The 17,281-nt window shown below is 42.9% G+C and overlaps 2 protein-coding genes across 2 annotated transcripts in view; one reads left to right on the top strand and one right to left on the bottom strand.

Moving 5' to 3' along the window:
- The window catches only part of LOC123653697 (echinoderm microtubule-associated protein-like CG42247), a 35,123-nt gene extending 23,975 nt beyond the window's left edge, over nt 1-11,148 (bottom strand). The window contains exon 1 of the mRNA XM_045589689.1: nt 10,651-11,148. Coding sequence (XP_045445645.1) covers nt 10,651-11,148 — 498 coding nt within the window. The remainder of the gene's footprint in view (nt 1-10,650) is intronic.
- A 150-nt stretch (nt 11,149-11,298) lies between these two features.
- Nucleotides 11,299-13,636, top strand: LOC123653876. Its single transcript, XM_045589853.1, has 2 exons — nt 11,299-11,334; nt 13,262-13,636. The coding sequence occupies exons 1-2, from the start codon at nt 11,299-11,301 to the stop codon at nt 13,634-13,636; spliced, it is 411 nt and encodes a 136-aa protein (XP_045445809.1).
- The last annotated feature ends 3,645 nt before the right edge of the window (nt 13,637-17,281 follow it).

Raw genomic sequence — 17,281 nt, 5'->3', positions numbered from 1 at the left:
TTGATCGAAAGGTGGTGTTTTCATGTAGTTTCATTTACATTTAATCGAGATTTGACAAGTAATTTTCGAGCTGTATCTAATAATGCGTATTTACTTGGCTGTTTGTTCGCCACTCTACGTTGTATTATACCTCATAGCATTTACTGGGTGTACCGATTTTGATGATTCTTCTTTTAGTCGATAGTTGATGTTTGTCTTGTGTATTCTTTTTTATATTCGGTAAGAATAATTATGTTTGCAGGCAAACGAAGCAAAACCGACTTCAATTATATCGACAAGTAATACAACGTAGGTAGACAAAAAAAATGTCAAGTAAATACGCATTATCAAATATTACTCCAAAAGTTGTAATCAGATCTCAATGAAATTTAAATATGACCACATGATAAACATCGGCTTTCGATTAAATAAAAAACCATCAAAAACGGTGCACCCAGTAAAAAGTTATGCGGATTTTCGAGAGTTTCCCTCGATTTCTCGGGGATCCCATTATCAGATCCTGGTTTCCTTATCATGGTACCAAACTAGGGATATCTCCTTTCCAACAAAAATAGAATTATCGAAATCGGTCCATAAACGACGGAGTTATCCCCGAATATACATTAAAAAAAACATATATACGGTTGAATTGAGTAACCTCCTCCTTTTTTTGAAGTCGGTTAAAAAGATTGTATATTAGAATAATATAGAATAATATATTATTATGTTCTTTATTGCACTAAGTAATTATACAATAGTCATTATAATATACGAAGTTGGCAAGGGCAAACTTATCCCTAAAAGAAATCTCTTCTAGTCTATCCATGGTAGTTAGAGATGATGTAGGAATAGAAGAATAAAAAAACATATAAAATACACTCACTACATATACATACATACATATACATAGACATACACCCATACATCTACATAAATACATAAAACATACATATCTTATATATAAAATTCTTTTTTTTTTTTTTTTTTGATATCGCAGGGTAACCCATTTACGGGTGCATAAAAGCTACCCCGGCGTATGTCAATTACGGTAGAGAATTACGAATACCAGTAGACCTATTGACTGGAGGGGCACCGGAGGGACCAAATACCGTACAAGACTATGTCAGCGATTTAAGGGAAAAAATGCGCTATATACACGCCTTGGTTCGGGAGAATGGGTTACATTCAAGCGAGAACATGAAAACCAGATACGACCAGAAATCGAACACGAGCGGCTTCAAGGAAGGGTCACTGGTGTGGCTGCATAACCCAACCCGCCGGAAAGGGAAATCGCCAAAGTTGCAGACCAAGTGGGACGGTCCATACAAAGTGGTTACCCGACTGAATGATGTGACTTACAGGATTCAAAAGCAACCAAGAGGGACATTCAAAGTGGTACACATAGACCGTCTGGCGCGTTACCATGGCAGTAACAACGATGCTCGGGACGAGCATCTCTAAGAGGGGAGTAGTGTTAAGGACACACAAAGAAACTAGCGCCATCTAGCGGCAACCATTGAAACCACGCAAATACAGAGACCGCATGAAACTCTCTACTCAATACTAGATGGCGTTAGAGGTACTACTGTGGAACTATATAGAAGTATAGTCTCGAAAACCGGGTACATGCGCGAACTTTCCAGAATGGTCTGGGCCTCGTCTCGGCCGATATAAATAGCCGCAGCGAGGCGAGCGAGTACAGTTCAGTTTGAGCGATCTTCGAGGCGACTTCAAGAGTGAAAACTAGTGATCAAGAGTGGTACCAGCGAAACCTACGACATTGGCTACGACTGAGGACATTGTGAGTGCTTAGTGTTTGAACTTAGTGCTTAGTGTTTGAACCTAGTGCTTTGTGTTGGACCTAGTGCTAGTGAATAAAGTCTTGAAAAGAGTCAGCAGGTCTTTCTCTCCAAATCCTTCGAACCCTAACACGTAACAATATCCAGGATGCCCGGGTAGGCATTCCTAGACCGTATGTCGGCTTAGCACTTGGGGGTGCACTACCGACCAAAACCCCTGCGGGAGCCTTCAGCCGCTTTAATTGGAGGGTCCCGGAACTGCAGGCAACAGGATCCCTCCAGCGACAGGCTGGCCTCGGCGAAAAGACCAGACTTCTCCTCCATGGGACTGTCCGGCTCACCTCTGAACAATCCCGACGACGCCATGTCTAGCAGGACCGGGTTCCCATCCCGGCCCGACATGGGCACAGGGGCGTTACTGGAGACGCATTAAGTAGCGCCTCCTACGCACCCCCGTTCGTCGCCTGCGGACGGAGGCCTCGTCGGCGGCCCCCTCTCTCATCCGCTCGTCGTTCTCCTTCTGGGACATTACTGTCTCGCAGAAGGAGACCATCGCCTTCCAGGACTCGTCGTCACCGAGCATCGCGGTGATAACGCTCGGTAGTGACAAGTCCCCTCCGAGGACTGTCGTCAGATCGCGACGTAGCGCCGCCCATCTCGGGCACACCTCGAGGGTGTGCTGGGCAGAGTCCACCGCCGCGCCACAATCGTGACATTCAGTCGTCGGCTCCCTTTGGGCCGTCCGACACAAGTATTCACCAAAGCAGCCGTGCCCGGTGAGAACCTGCGTCAGACGGAAGGTGAGGGGTTTGCGCTTACGGCGCATCCACCGCTCAAGGACCGGGCGCAAGGCAGCCGTTACGCGAGTGCCATACGGCTGCTCCAACAGGTCCTCCCCCCACCTCCGCATTAATGCTTCTTGCCCCATCCGGCGCACCCGTAGGATCCCGTCCAACGTGAGGTTCTCACCGAGAGCCCTCCTACCCGAGACGTATGAGTAGGTCTCGGCAAGGACCTCCGCCACGAGCTCCCACGGGGGGTCGCCAGCTAGAGCAGTAGCTGCAGCCCACGATACCGTACGATACCCCCGAATCACCCTCACCGCGATGATCTTCTGCGCCGACCGCAGTGCGGCCTTATTCTTCGCAGTGAGGCGATCCGCCCAAACCGGGGCACCGTACGTCACCATACTCCGGCAGACTCCGGAATATAGCTGCCTGCAGGCAGCGCTGGGTCCTCCGAGGTTCGGGGGAGGTCTGCCCAGTGCACTCGCCACCTTCACGACCTTCGGTCCCACCATAGCGAAGTGTGGACCGAAGGTCCACCCTCCGTCAAGGATGAGCCCCAAATATTTCATTTGGGAGCTCATCCGGACCCTCCCCTCTCCGATCTGCAGGGTAGCCCCCGGTGGGGGTCCCTTGCGTCCGGTCCCGCGAAAGAGGAGGGCTTCGGTCTTTTCAATTCTGACACGAAGCCCCAAACTCTTTATGCGGCTGATCACGAGGTCGAGTCCGACCTCAGCCAGCCGCGCCGCCTCCTTATAGTCTCGTCCCCGGGAGTAAACGAGAGTGTCATCCGCGTAGCAAATGACACCCATCCCGGGGAGGAGACGGCCTCGCAGGACCCAGTCGTATCCGATGTCCCACAGGATCGGGCCCAGCCCCGATCCCTGTGGGACACCACAGCCAACCCGCCGCCACTCCACGGACCCCGACCGATGTTCGAGGCCTACTTTGCGATCGGAGAGGTACGCCTCCAGCAGCCTCCCTAGATACGGGGGTACTCCGAAGAATTTGAGTGCCTCCCGAATCACTGCATGCGGGAGGCTGTTGAAGGCGTTCGCGATGTCCAACGACACCGCGAGCACCACCTCCCTCTTGTGTTCCGCTTCACCCGTCACCGCCCGTAGGCGTTTGAGGGCGTCGATGGTCGACCGGCGCGCTCGAAACCCGAATTGGGATTCCGAGAGTCCGGGTCCCGAGCCCTCCTCCAGGTGCTGAACGAGCCGGGAAGCCACTATTCTCTCCAAGAGTTTCCCAGCTTCGTTCAGCAACACCACCGGTCGCACCGACGAAGCCGAGTCCGGGGTCCGCCCTGCCTTAGGAAGTAGGCAAAGCCGACCCTCCTTCCAGGCCCCCGGGAACTGGCCAGACCGCAGGCAGCGGTCAAACAGTTCCCGGAGGCTATCGCCGAGGTGCCCGAGAGCGATCCCAAGTACTCTCCCGTGCACCCCGTCTGGACCCGGCGCCCTCTTCTTACTCTGAAGGCGGGACAGAGCTGCCTCCATTTCAGCCTCTGTGACGGGTGGCGGAACACTCTCCTCCTCGTCCGGCGTCTGCCGAGCCATCCTGGGGGGCATGAAACCCTCGGGTTCGTCGGGAAAGAGTTCCCCGACGATCCTTCCCAGTTGCTCCGGCTGGAGCGTTTCGCTGATGGGGGCCGACTGGGCGCGGAGCTTGTTCCGCGCCCAATTATACGGTCGGCCCCAGGGGTCTCTCTCTAGACCCCCAACTAACTCCAGCCAGGCCTCCTCCTTGGCTCGGCATATGGCCTGCTGCAGGATCTTCCTTTTCTCCACGTAGATCCTGCGCAGCCTGTCGTCCCTGTCCACGTCCTGGGGGCGTCTCCGCCTGCTCCGAGTATATTGCCTCCTGGCCCCGTTGCAGGCGGCCCGGAGACCGGCTATCTCAGCCGACCACCAGTAGAGCGCCCGCCGTTGGGGTAGACGCTTCGCGCGCGGCATGGCCGCTCTGCAGACAGCGGTAAATGTGTCGCAGAGCCGGTTAGCCGCCTCATCCACCCCAAACTCCAGCAATGGCGGGAGACTCCAGCGGCCGACGATTGCGGCCTCCTCTGCCAGTTCCCGGTTGAGCTTGGAGAGTGCCCAGCGTGGAAACTGGCTACACCCCCTGAACAACGTTGACGACGACGATGACGCCGGACGGACGGGAGCTGGAGACACCTCGAACCTTATGTATCGATGGTCCGAGAGAGTCTCCACCTCCGTTTCCACCCTCCACCCCTCCACTCTGCGTGCGATAGCTGGCGTGGCAAACGTGACGTCTACCACGGAACCTCCCGACCAACGCACGCACGTCTGGACTGTCCCCACATTGAGCAGGGATAGTCCGGCAGCAAGCACCCACTCCTCCACCTCCCTCCCTTTTGGGTTCGTAACCGGATTTCCCCAAGCCGTGGACTTGGCATTGAGGTCACCGGCTACGAAAACCTGAAGGGGAGCTAGCTGCCCCACCAGCGGCCCCAGAACATCGAGAAACCGTTCCAGGGCCGCCAGGTCACGATTCGGGGAGAAGTAGACTCCGACGAAAGCCACCTCCCCCCGAACCGCAGCCACATACCCATGTCCCCTCGCCTTGATGACAAGGGGGGGTCCAGCTCCAGGCCTCACCACGATCGCCACCAAGCCCTCGGTGTCTCCCGCCCAGTGTGGGTAAGAAGGCACGGCATATGGTTCGGCGACGATCGCGACGTCAACACACCACTCCGCCATGGACTGCAAGACAAGGTCCTGGGCTCCAGCGCAGTGGTTGACGTTCGCCTGGAGGACGTTGAGATGCCCGGACATTATTCGGCCATCTCAGCGTCTGCTGTCACCACTTGGTTCCCCCCTTGGGATGTCTGCGAGGGGAACTTCCCGCGAGTTATTGGGGGTTTGCACGCCATGCCCCCCATCACGTGGCCCGCCGGCCTGCCAGCGTCCGCGCACGCCGCGCAACGAGCGGCGGCCGAGCACCCGGCGGCTTTGTGGCCAGCCTGTCCGCAGCGATAGCACAGTGCGCTGCGGTCAGTGCCTGCTGGGCACGTGGCACCGACGTGCCCTAGTCCCAAACAACGGAAGCAGTGCCTGGGACGCGCCTGCAGGAGGTGGACGACCCCCCTGCTCCACCCCACCGCTATTTTCCCGGCTTGCAGCAGTTTTTTTCCTGCTGCTGCCGGAACTTCAATGTGGGCTGTTCCCGAGCCCATTTGCCCTACGCGAATGTTTCTCACGTGGACTTGTCCCGGAGAACAGCCCCCCTCCTTCGCCACCGCAGTAGCCAAGCGCTCCGCTGTGACCGCGTCGCTCAGGCCTGAGATTCGCATCTCTGCCCGCTTCTCAGGCCGGAGCACCTCCACCTCCTCAGCCAAGGCCTCCTTTAGACGAGCGGCGAGGGCATCGGCCTTCTCCCCACACGTGGAGCCGGTCACCTCGATAAGTCGCGCCCCGGTCGCCGACTGGCGAATTCGAAGCGGGCTTATTCCCAGCTCGTTGAGGTCGATATTGCTCTCGGCCTTAAGCAATGTCGACCCGTACGTGGCCCCCCTGGCTACTGCCTCCGGCCGTAACTTAATAATTACGGCCGCAGAGCGAGGGAGCGCCAGCCTAGGCTTCGGGGTCTCCTTCTTGGCCGGCGGCGTTGAGGCTGCCGTTTTTTTTGTCACCGGATTCTTCGCCGGCGGCGCTGAAGCTGTCCGTTTGTTCGCCGCCGATTTTCGGCGGACGACTTCCGTCCAGCTTGCCCTCGGCTCCTCATGGGGTATGGCCACCTCTCCCTCCTTCCGTTGAGTGGCCGCTTGCTTTGAGGTGGAGGGACCGAACGTAGTCCACTCCACCTCCTTAACCTTTCCCTTTCCTTTGTCTTTTCCCTTCCCCTTTCCCTTGCTCGATGCTAGGGGAAGGGTGAGGGGCTCCTCCGAGTCTAATTGGGCACCCACGCTAGCGCTAGAGGCCGCCGTCATTCGGTTCTTATTCGCACTGGTGGCCCTTGTAGCTCGCGCCAGTGGTCTGCTGTCCCTAGCCATTGGGGTGCCGCAAGGAGGGGCAGCAGGGAGCTGAAGAGCCGCCATGCGGTCGTCCACAATGTTGCCGACCATAACAGCTATGTCCTGCATTAAGTCGGCAGGCTCCTTTGCACTCGTGGATTCAGCCACCTTTTTGCGGCTGTCCTCGAACTCCCGTCTGTAAGCCCGCACCTCCTCACGGCTCAGTTCCAGCTCCCGAGTGAGCCGACAGATGTCCGCCTTCAGTCTTTGGACTTCGTCCGTCACGTTGCGGGCCCACAAGGGACTCCAGCATGTCCCTAATGGCGCCGGCGGCCCTTCTAATTTTGGCGGCATAACCCCCCTTCAGGTTGACCGACTTCCCAGTCAGGCCGAGGATTAAATTGAGGTTGGCCTCAGAAGCCACCCTCAGCTCCTCGGCCCCCCGGTTCTCGATATCGTCCAACTCGATAGGGGTCTCCTCCATGTGACCCCCCACCACCTTCTCCTTCCTGTATACTCTCTTGAGGAGGGACGCCTCGAACTCGTTCTCCCGGTCTTTCTCCACACGCTCTCTCAGAGCTGCTCTGGCGCCCGTAAGTGTGGGTGCCTTGCCCCTCTTGGCCGCTGGCCGGGACCTAGCCCCATATATAAAATTCTCGTGTAACAATGTTAGTTACAAAACTCCTCCGAAACGGCTGGACATATTTTAGTAGGTCGGTAGGTAGGTCTGAGAATCGGCCAAAGTCTATTTTACATACCCCTAAGTTATGAGGGGGGGATTAAGGGGTTATTTTTGGGAGAATAAGGGGAATGAATTTTGGGTGATTATTCCAAAGGTTAGTAGCGCGTACAGAAAAGGAATTTAATCGGAAGTTGGTGTTATGCCTAGGAACTTCAAGCATTGTTGTTATGCAAGAACGTCTAGAGCATGTGGGGTAGGAAGCAATTTGAAACGGGATCGAAGGTAAGGAGGAGACTTTTGATCGTAATGTGTTTTATAAAGGAAAGAAAGGATGTACATATCACGGCGAAGGTGGATAGGGAGCCACTTGAGTTTAGTACGAAACTGGGAGATGCGATCATATTTACGTAAACCAAAAATAAAGCGTATAACAACATTTTGTAGACGCTCCAATGTACGAAATAACTCCTGTGTCACACCTAAATAGATAAAAAATATAATCGACACAAGCGACTAGATAAGTCGCCATTCGCTTGTCGTGGTTTGCTACAGCAAATTGAAAATTACTTAGTATATTATTAGCTACAAAAATAATCCTTAAGTACCTTTTCAATAAGTATTAGTTATTAAAATGACTTAACAAAAATAAGGTCGTTAAAGTGCCGCATTTTTATTTTAGCCATAATAGCGTACGTGTGTACGGATATAAAATAAAAATATGTGCAATTTTAAGAAGTTAGGTCAGGCTAGAAAAAATAGAAGTCAATTTCCACCTTCCAATTTTACGAAGTAAATTAAAACAAAAATAATAACAATAATTTTATATAAATTCGGATGTAATAACTAGGAGTAAACAATGATTATATCGTAGGAATGTTTGATGGAAATGTTGAAAAATTCGATTAATATTAAAAACTGCGGGCACGATATCCGCTATATATAGATATTTGGATTTGTGGGTGTTTATCCCTGCAGCTTACGAATAGCAAATTAGTTAAATTTAGTATAACGAGATGACTCTTGTTGTAGCTCCCGCCTTTCAATTGACAGCAACTCTCACAGAGAGTCATATTGTGATATGAAACAAGCTACATATTTTCTCTACGTATGTATTTTCTAACTAATAATACATACAATATTTCCTACTGTTTTTGTAATTTTTCAAATAGATCTCGTAGTTTCTTATATAATCGTTGGACGTGCACCTCGCATTTACGTTGCTACGCTGTGCTACGGCGACACATAGTGTTTCACTTCTACAATGCGCTACGTAGCTACGAAATTCTAGTTTAGTATTGTTTTAATTGGGTATAAATTATATTCTTTATTATCGTCTTATACTTTAAAACAGTAGCTATTCTTGCAATTTTTATGACGTTTGCCACAGTAAAAAGTTGTAACTCTTGAAGTAGTAAAAACTTCAGCTTTTTATTTATTACTACACACGCAGATTTAAAAAAAAATACTCATTGCACAAATTGTTAAATTTTTACTTCATGAATGTATAGTGTCAGATAAAATTTATATATTTTTTATGTGTACTTTGGTATGATAATTGAAATTTTGTAATATTATACAATTTTTTACTACGTAGAGTTCATAAAATTATAAAAAAGAAATATTTAATACAATATCTAGACTTATTTTATTACCGTATTGGCAAAACGGTCAGTAGTCGGTGAGTATTTTCTAGGTTGTTGCTTTTATATATTTGGTAATTAACTATTAAAGTTATAACATAATTAGTATACACTAAATGTCTTTTTTAACATCGTATTTGTAAATCTATAAATTTATAATCGTAAACTCGCATAACAAACGCCATCGATCCAACATTAAAACACGATTTAAATAAACACACTTACCTAGGTGAAATAATAATAGGTGAAACAATGCCATTGGTGTAATTATCACAATTATTTAGAAGTAAATTTTTGTAATGTAGTTATGTCTTTTTACAAATATCTAAAATTTATATAAAGTTATTGTCAAATAATATATTTAGATACAATTGTAATCGAAACAATAATTAGATATGATTTTATTATAATACAACAGAAGTCTGTTAATTATCATACATATGACGGAAGCTTAAAAGATTTCAGATTGCGTGAATACCTCACTCGCTCAATGTAAAAACTACAAAAAAACTTGAAAACAAACGACCCGGTGCCACTGCCTCCTCTGTTTACTTATTCATTTATTCAAGCTTTCCTCGATAAAGCTTATGACAGATTATAATTTTGCAGAGGTATAATTAAGTGAACTTTATTTTAGAGATATGTTAAGATTGTTGTGAAGAAATCGTTTTAGTCATTAGTTTATGTCGTGTAATACTCAATGTGTTAATTTTTGTTCATTAATCTTTTGTGGAAAGAAAAATAAACAGTTTAATATGAGGGGATTAATCAACATTGTACTGCAGAAATACGTGTTAATATCTACGTTTTTATTAAATGTTGTTGATGAATTGTTTTTTAAATTATCTTTTATAATATTTTGAATTTAATTTAAATGAAATAGAATATATTAGTACATATTACTAGTTTTGTTAAATTGACTTATAGAAAGAAGATTTATTTAATTTCTTTAAAACTATTTTATTATTAAAAATTGTTTATTTTTTTTTATTCCGTGTACAGTTAATACGCGTTGAATTGCCTTGGTGCATATTAAGTGCAAGGTGGTGCATTGCCCTCGGTTCGATGTCGTTGCCAAGTTTGCTCTATGTACAACGTAGACGTTCAATTGTAAGGAATATTCAATTAATTAAGCCTACGTTTACTTACGTTTAATCAAAAACTATGAGAGGCCTATTATACAATAACTACCTTAACTTACTTCGTTATAATCTATAATACGATCAAATCAATTACTAATCCTAAACATATAAACCAGCTCACTTTCTTTATTCGCTTTTATAATCAAACAGTCCGCATAATTGTTTCAATATAATTTCCTGTTCCAAACTAAATTATAGCTTTTGCCGGAATTCGTTAACAATTAGCTACCGGAATAAAGTTTGATCCGCAATCAAAATGCAAATGTCGGAGACGGTGCGTGGCTCTTATCCTGTGACCCACATCGCAAGGACGCGACCTCTGACCAAAGCTATCGTTTATCTAAGCACGATCTGTCAAAAAATTTCATGGTAGTCATACGCTACCTCAAAAAAGTTAACTATTAAAAAAAAATTGGTTATATTATGTGGGTCGCGTATGCAAATTCTTATTAAGTTAAAACAATTAAACGTAAATCGTTTGACATCACGCACGGTATGTATAGTTACGGTTAATTAAATAAAAGAAATATACAACTTCAAATAGCTGTAATTATACAATTTGTTTCTTGCGGCGCGAGAAACTGTGTCACCTAGAAAGATTTAATTACTACTGTATAATAATGAAATATGTGAATAAAAATTACCTTAAAAGTTTTGTACGAAGAAACGACGTATGACGCTCCGTCCTCTAATTCTTCGAGTCTATACTTTCTGTCGCCATCCATCCCGAAGATAAATCTTGCTCCTCTGGGTAGTTCCAGCCTTTCAGATAATCTATCGAGTAACGCATCCATGGAAACTAAATCTCTACCCAGTTTGAATCGAAACTCGACGCCAGGATGGAAAGGATCTCCATTTCTGTAAAATGTGACCCTTCTCGCTTTCCAATAGTTAAGATTCGCATAGCGGCTTGTCGGTTCCGGTCTCACCGGGCGCGCTGTGGCCTCCGAACCTTCAGAGATGTCATCCTGCCTCTGAGGCGGAGAAGCCGGTCGCGATGGACGCCAGTCATTCGATTTCTCGTCATCGGAAGGTGGCTGCTGGTCCGGCTCAGGAGCCGGTGCCGGTTCCGGTGCCGGCGTGGGTTCCGGAGCGACCTGAGGACGAAGGCGTTGGCGCGGTCTAGTTACACGACGCGACATAACGCGGGACCACTCGGCCGTCGACTGGACGCCTCGCGTTGCGCCTACTCCATTTATCAACTGATAGATACTACGCATGTGATGGATAACTTTCATTCATGAAAACATTAATCATACGCTTGCCAATATATATTTACTAGTACTTTAAGTATGTATGCAACTAAGTCACTATGTCATCAGATGAAAGTACCTATAACTTAAAACTATACATGTTATGAAATCATAAAGAAAAATTATAATTTTTAATTATGTAGTATTATGTGCTTAGTATTAGTAACCCAAGATTAGTATCAGTAAGTAATAATTCGCAATAAAATTAGGTAGTAATTAGTGTTAAATTATTACTGTAATTAACAGGTATGAAAGTTTTTACTATACAAATCTCAAGAAATTAACACGGCACATAAATACAAGTCAGTTAGTTACAGTTTTGTAATCCCACAAACAAGTTCACGGTATCTATAGTTGGAAAGTTTTTCTTCATCTTTATATTGATTTTAAGTCAACATATATTCGGTTAGGGTTTATTCATTTAAGATCAACTAGATAAGCTTAACGAGTTCAACCCTAGCCGCATGACTAAGTAACTGTAGTCACGATTTTCTACAGAATTATTTATTTTCGATACTTAAAACTTATAACATAATTTGCATATAATTTATGAATAATATGATTCATTCAGGGTTATTTGAAGTCAAGAAAGAATTTTTCCAAAGCAAATATTTTGACTTACCTAACTCTAAATTAACTTATGACTGCGTCGTCCTTTTAAATTATCTTTTTTTAAAACTGTTTGAATATAAAATAAAAGTACATACTTGCAATTTATTAACTCTTTAATTAAAAATTAATATATTGGAAATGTTTAAAAATAATAAACGTATTTGATAATAAGATTGTAGGGCCTATTCAAATTGTGATATGTTTTATGATATTCACGGTCACCTTTTCATAATAAACATAAAAATATTAAAGTTATTAGTAATAATTTTAATACAATTATTACTTACCACAGCCGCAGCGGCCATTGGCTCTTCAGTAGTCATGAAAAATTACACTCAAAAATGTACAGATAGTCACAACTAAGCACTCAAATTAATTTGACATCGAATATTGCAATTAAAATAACAATGAGTGGCGAAAATTTGCCGCCAAAATAAAAGCATTTCTTGCAACGATCGCCCTATTTTAATTATATATTCACAAACTTAACACTTGTTCGAGTTAATCGTTGGCATTCTACGATATAGTCGTTAATTCGTTAAATAAAACGTCTGTGGAATAAAGGAGTTTCCTTGAAACAGGAGTGTAGTCGTCCGATTATGTTTTGAGAGAGGGATCGAGTGACCGTTCGGTGGTCGTGGTAGGGTGGCGGCCACCGCCCGTGTACGTTTCAGCGGCGCGTGTGCCACGCAGTAATGGATTTAATTGCTCTGCACTAATTTTTTATATATATTTATAAGTAAAATGTATGCTTTTATTTAAATATTACAAAACAAATTAAAATAATGTTTAAGTTTTGTGTACAATAAAGATGTTGTATTCTAGGTTGTTGAAAATTAGGATTAATTGGACAAATTTGTGTCCTTTGAAATATAATATGATCTTATTTAAAATGTGTATTATTTAAGCATTATAAATTTATTTACTAGTTTCCTCAACAAAACATAGGTACATGTAGTCTTGCCGTTTTTTCAGACGAATGATGTCAATTGCTTGTAACAGTCGTAGGTAGGTTAGGCACACAGGTACTTATATACTCATATACAACTATACCTACTATTACGCGTAGCGTGCTTATATTTTCCCTACCTTATCTATTAAGTGTTTTTCGGTGATTTATTTATCACTACTATAATTTGAGGCGATATTTCTAATTCAAATCGAAGCATAATATTGTATAAGACCGATTTTATCTGAATACATAAAGGCAAAATGTACTTATAATAAATGTATATTTTATAGTATTTTATTTTATAGTATTTTATTGTATGTGCATACAATAAAATACTGAAAGTTTTATATTAAATGTGTAATATTTATATCGATAAAAACGTAGTTAATAAAATTTAAATGACTCTGGAAGGGTCAAATATAAATCCACTTGGCACAGGTATTGACTGGGCATGGCTGCTTCGGCCGCTACCTGTGCCGAGTGCTGGGGCGGGAACCAACGACGGAGTGTCATCACTGCGACGTCGGCGCCGAGGACACGGCGGAGCACACGCGCGCGGAGTGTCCAGCGTGGAGTAAAGAGCGTGCCGCCTTATCGGCAGTTGTTGGGCTGGATCTCTCGCTGTCGGCTTTAATCAGGGCTATGGTCGACAGTGAGGAAAAATGGATAGCAGTTTCCTCCTTCTGCAATTCCATTATGCTGCAGAAGGAAGCGGCAGAACGGGAGCGAGAACAAGATCCAAACTCGCTCCTGATTCGTCGCGGAAGGCGCGGTCGGCGACGCCGGGCCTACTTGGCCAATCTGCCGCCGTAACGCCGGACCAGTGGGCGATAGATCGGGGTATATATCGTCCTCATTGCACGGTCCTGAGGAGGGAGGCGACCTTAGTGTTCGAGGGAGCCTCTCAGGAGTTACGAATCGCGTCGAGCTTGAAAGGCAACCGCTAGCGGTATCGCGGAAGTGCAACTGTGTCCCTGTGATTCCGTTCAGGCGTGTCGAAGGAACACCCCAGAGGTTTTAGTCCGTGCGACTCGGACATACCCTCCAGCTCCCCCGGGCTGTAGGCATCCGTTAGGGATTTCCTCTGGGTAAAAAAAAAAAAGGGTCAAATATAAACTAATGTATATAAAGTTAGTGTATGTGATAGTATAGATGTAAACCACTAGAGTTTAGTTACTTTTATATCTACAGGGTCTATGTCATATATAAAATTATTTATAAAAAAATCAATTTAAATAAGCCTTTAAGATGATTAATTTAATGTAAGACGAGAATACATTCTATGAATACATGTAACAAAATAAAGTAGGCTGGGTATTTGGGCCATTATTTTATTATTACTATTATATGTGCGTAAGTCTGGAACAGTGTTTGATGATCAATCATCACAAGTACGAAAAAGCAATCTGGATGTAGTTTGACACTGGCATAGGTTATAAGTAGGATATATAGTAACTGAGGTAGGGCACAGCAGGAAATTTTCTACTCAAAAAATGGAGCAGCCCGAATGGAGTAGTACCTCGACCTTACAGAAGATCAAGAAGATGTTCCTGTTGGTGAATAAGATGACCAGAGCTACTGGATGGAATTGGAGGTAGGGTTGGCAACGCGCTTGCGATGCTTCTGGTGTTCGATACTTCGATACTACGAGGCTTCGATAATCACTCACCTTCAGGTTAGCCGTACGTTTATTTATCGACTTAGTTATATTTAAAAAAAAGTCGCAAACAGTCGGTACAAGGCTAGTTTTAGTCCAGAAAAATAGAGACTTTCCACGGGAAAGTATAATATATCGAACTGCGTCTAAAATTCGTAGAGAGAGAGAGAGATTTAGAGATTACATAATTTCTCATTAATAAATGCTGTTTAATTGAATACCCAAGTAAGTACAGATAGTTTCATAGTGCAAAATTAACTAGAAGTAAAGCTTTATGGTAATTATTATAAATCAGCCACCTTTACAGATATATTTAAAATATAATTTTGCGTTCCACCGTGAACAGGTCTTTAGAAGCTTATGTAGGGCATTTAAAAAGTTGTTAATAATTCCTTGACGTTTTTAAGATTGATGTTTCATAATAATAAAGAATATGCGTTTATTTTCAAAAAGAAATATTTTTAAATTATAGAAATTACGTATTATAGAAATATTTTCCATTTACTTTATTGTACTTTGCTTAGTTTACGGTTATTATGAAATATGATTCATTATGAATTATGATTTCTTTGACATTCCATAATTGATTTACTCAGACGTTAGATTAATGTGAGTTTCTCGTTATAAAGAACACGCAAGGTGACTGGTTTATTTCTTCAATTCTACTTATATGCTGTTAAGTTAGTAATATAATTGTATGCTGTAAATAACATAAATAAGAATAACACTCTCTCACTCTAAGCGTCTCTGCGAAGGAGAAGGATACGAGTTTTATTCAGTACCTTGCTTCGCTGTTGGCGCATAACTACCAAGAATATTTATTGTCAACACCTGTTTGTGATAATAACTAGGACAAAAGACTTAACGTGCTCTCCAGAGTATGGTAAGAAGACCCACAAGCAATCATAGCTAAGACCCGCAAGCAGTAACAGCTAGATAATGAATAATTGTTATCTGTATAAATATTAAACTAAGCTTTTAAAACGTTTTAATTTTTTAAGGCTGCGTCACTCGTCAAAATTAAAGTCGTCTCTTAATATTCCTTAAATCGTATTCATTTAAATTCAGTAAATACTATTTCATTATTAAACATCAAAATCCAATAATTGTGTTTGCTCGCAAACGAAAAAAAACCGACTTCAATTACATCGACGAGTAGATCGACGAAAACGTAGTAGTAACTACGCGTTATCAAAGATTACTCAAAAAGTAGTTATCAGATCTCAATAAAATTTATATGTGACCACATGACAAACATCAGCTTTCGATTAAATTAAAAATTATTAAAATCGGTACACCTAGTAAAAAGTTATTGCGGATTTTTGAGAGTTTCCCTCGATTTATCTGGGATCCCATCATCAGATCCTGGTTTCCTTATCATGGTACCAAACTAGGGATATTTCCTTTCCAACAAAAAAAGAATTATCAAAATCGGTACATGCAGTAGAAAGTTATGCGGTATAATACAACGTAGGTCGACGAAAAAAGCGTCAAGTAAAAACGAGTTATTAGATATAGCTTGAAAAGTAGTTGTTAGATCTCAAATAAATTTAAATGGGACCAATTGACACACACCACCTTTCGATTAAAAAAAAAAGTCGAAATCGGCCCACACGGTCAAAAGTTCTGATTAACATACATTAAAAAAAAAATACAGTCGAATTGAGAACTTCCTCCTTTTTTAGAAGTCGGTTAAAAAGGATAAAAGAATAATAATATTATCTAAGCAAATTAGGTATTATCGTATGACAAAGAAACGACTCCTTTTAAACGCCCTTTCAAACAAATGTGCAAGAAAATGATTATTATACATGTAATACAACATATAAGCATATTCTAAATTCATAAAGATAAAAGGGGGGTTGATAAAGAAAAAAAAAATTATGATATTTTATATATTTTTTTCTGAATATAAGTAATAATATAAATATACTATATTATTAGCGTTAGCCCTTTATTGTATCAGAGATTTAAATTTAAAAAAAAATTGTCTATTGACTAGATATCATCTCTTTTTTAAGTTTTCGAATACTTCATAGAAGGCTTAGGAATGTAATTTTATGAAAATTTAAAACATTAGCTAAATAAATTTAAGACGTTTTATAACAATAAAATAATATTATTTTAATATCAAAATACATCAGGTATAATCGCAAAGTCACATGTCTCATGTTGTCTTCTTTCTAATATATAAAATTCTCGTGTCATGGTGTTAAACATTGAACTCCTCCGAAACGGCTCGACCGATTTTAATAAAATTTTGTGGGCATATCGGGTAGGTCTGAGAATCGGCCAACATCTATTTTTCATTTTCACCCATAAGTTATAGGGGGGGGGGGGGATTAAGCGGGTTAATAACATATATGGCAAAGAAACGTTTGCGGGGTCAGCTAGTATATATATATTAATATATTTTCAAAGTGTAAAATTGTATAAGTAGGTATACTTATTTTGTATTGAAAGGCATGCAACTCAGTGCATGTGAGTAATAATGTACTATTACACGGTAATTCTTCTTATTGCGTTTAAGTAGGTACTTCCCATACGTGCCATACGTGCTACAGATATTTGCATAAACGATTTCATTCGTAATTGCTTTCAGTTTTTACGGTAACAACTATACATATAACTTTTATGATATGATACGTTCATAATTTATTTTTATTTTTATATCTACACATTATTTATTTACGTTTATAATGAACTTCAAATAACCTTAAACTTTTCAAACTCTGTTAAAAGAGAAGTATTTTGAAGTAAAACTTTTTTACGCTCGCTTGATTTGGGGAGAAAGCTGCTGG

Source organism: Melitaea cinxia, chromosome 5 (assembly GCF_905220565.1).
Source record: "Melitaea cinxia chromosome 5, ilMelCinx1.1, whole genome shotgun sequence".
Lineage (NCBI taxonomy): Eukaryota > Metazoa > Arthropoda > Insecta > Lepidoptera > Nymphalidae > Melitaea > Melitaea cinxia.
This window is presented reverse-complemented; position numbering and strand designations above follow the sequence as displayed.

Excerpts from the sequence above, each read along its gene's own strand:
- LOC123653876 (XM_045589853.1), top strand. The coding sequence starts at position 11,299 with ATGTATGCAACTAAGTCACTATGTCATCAGATGAAA. Across the intron at positions 11,335-13,261 it reads CACTATGTCATCAGATGAAA|GTATTGACTGGGCATGGCTG; the intron begins GTACCTATAACT and ends CACTTGGCACAG.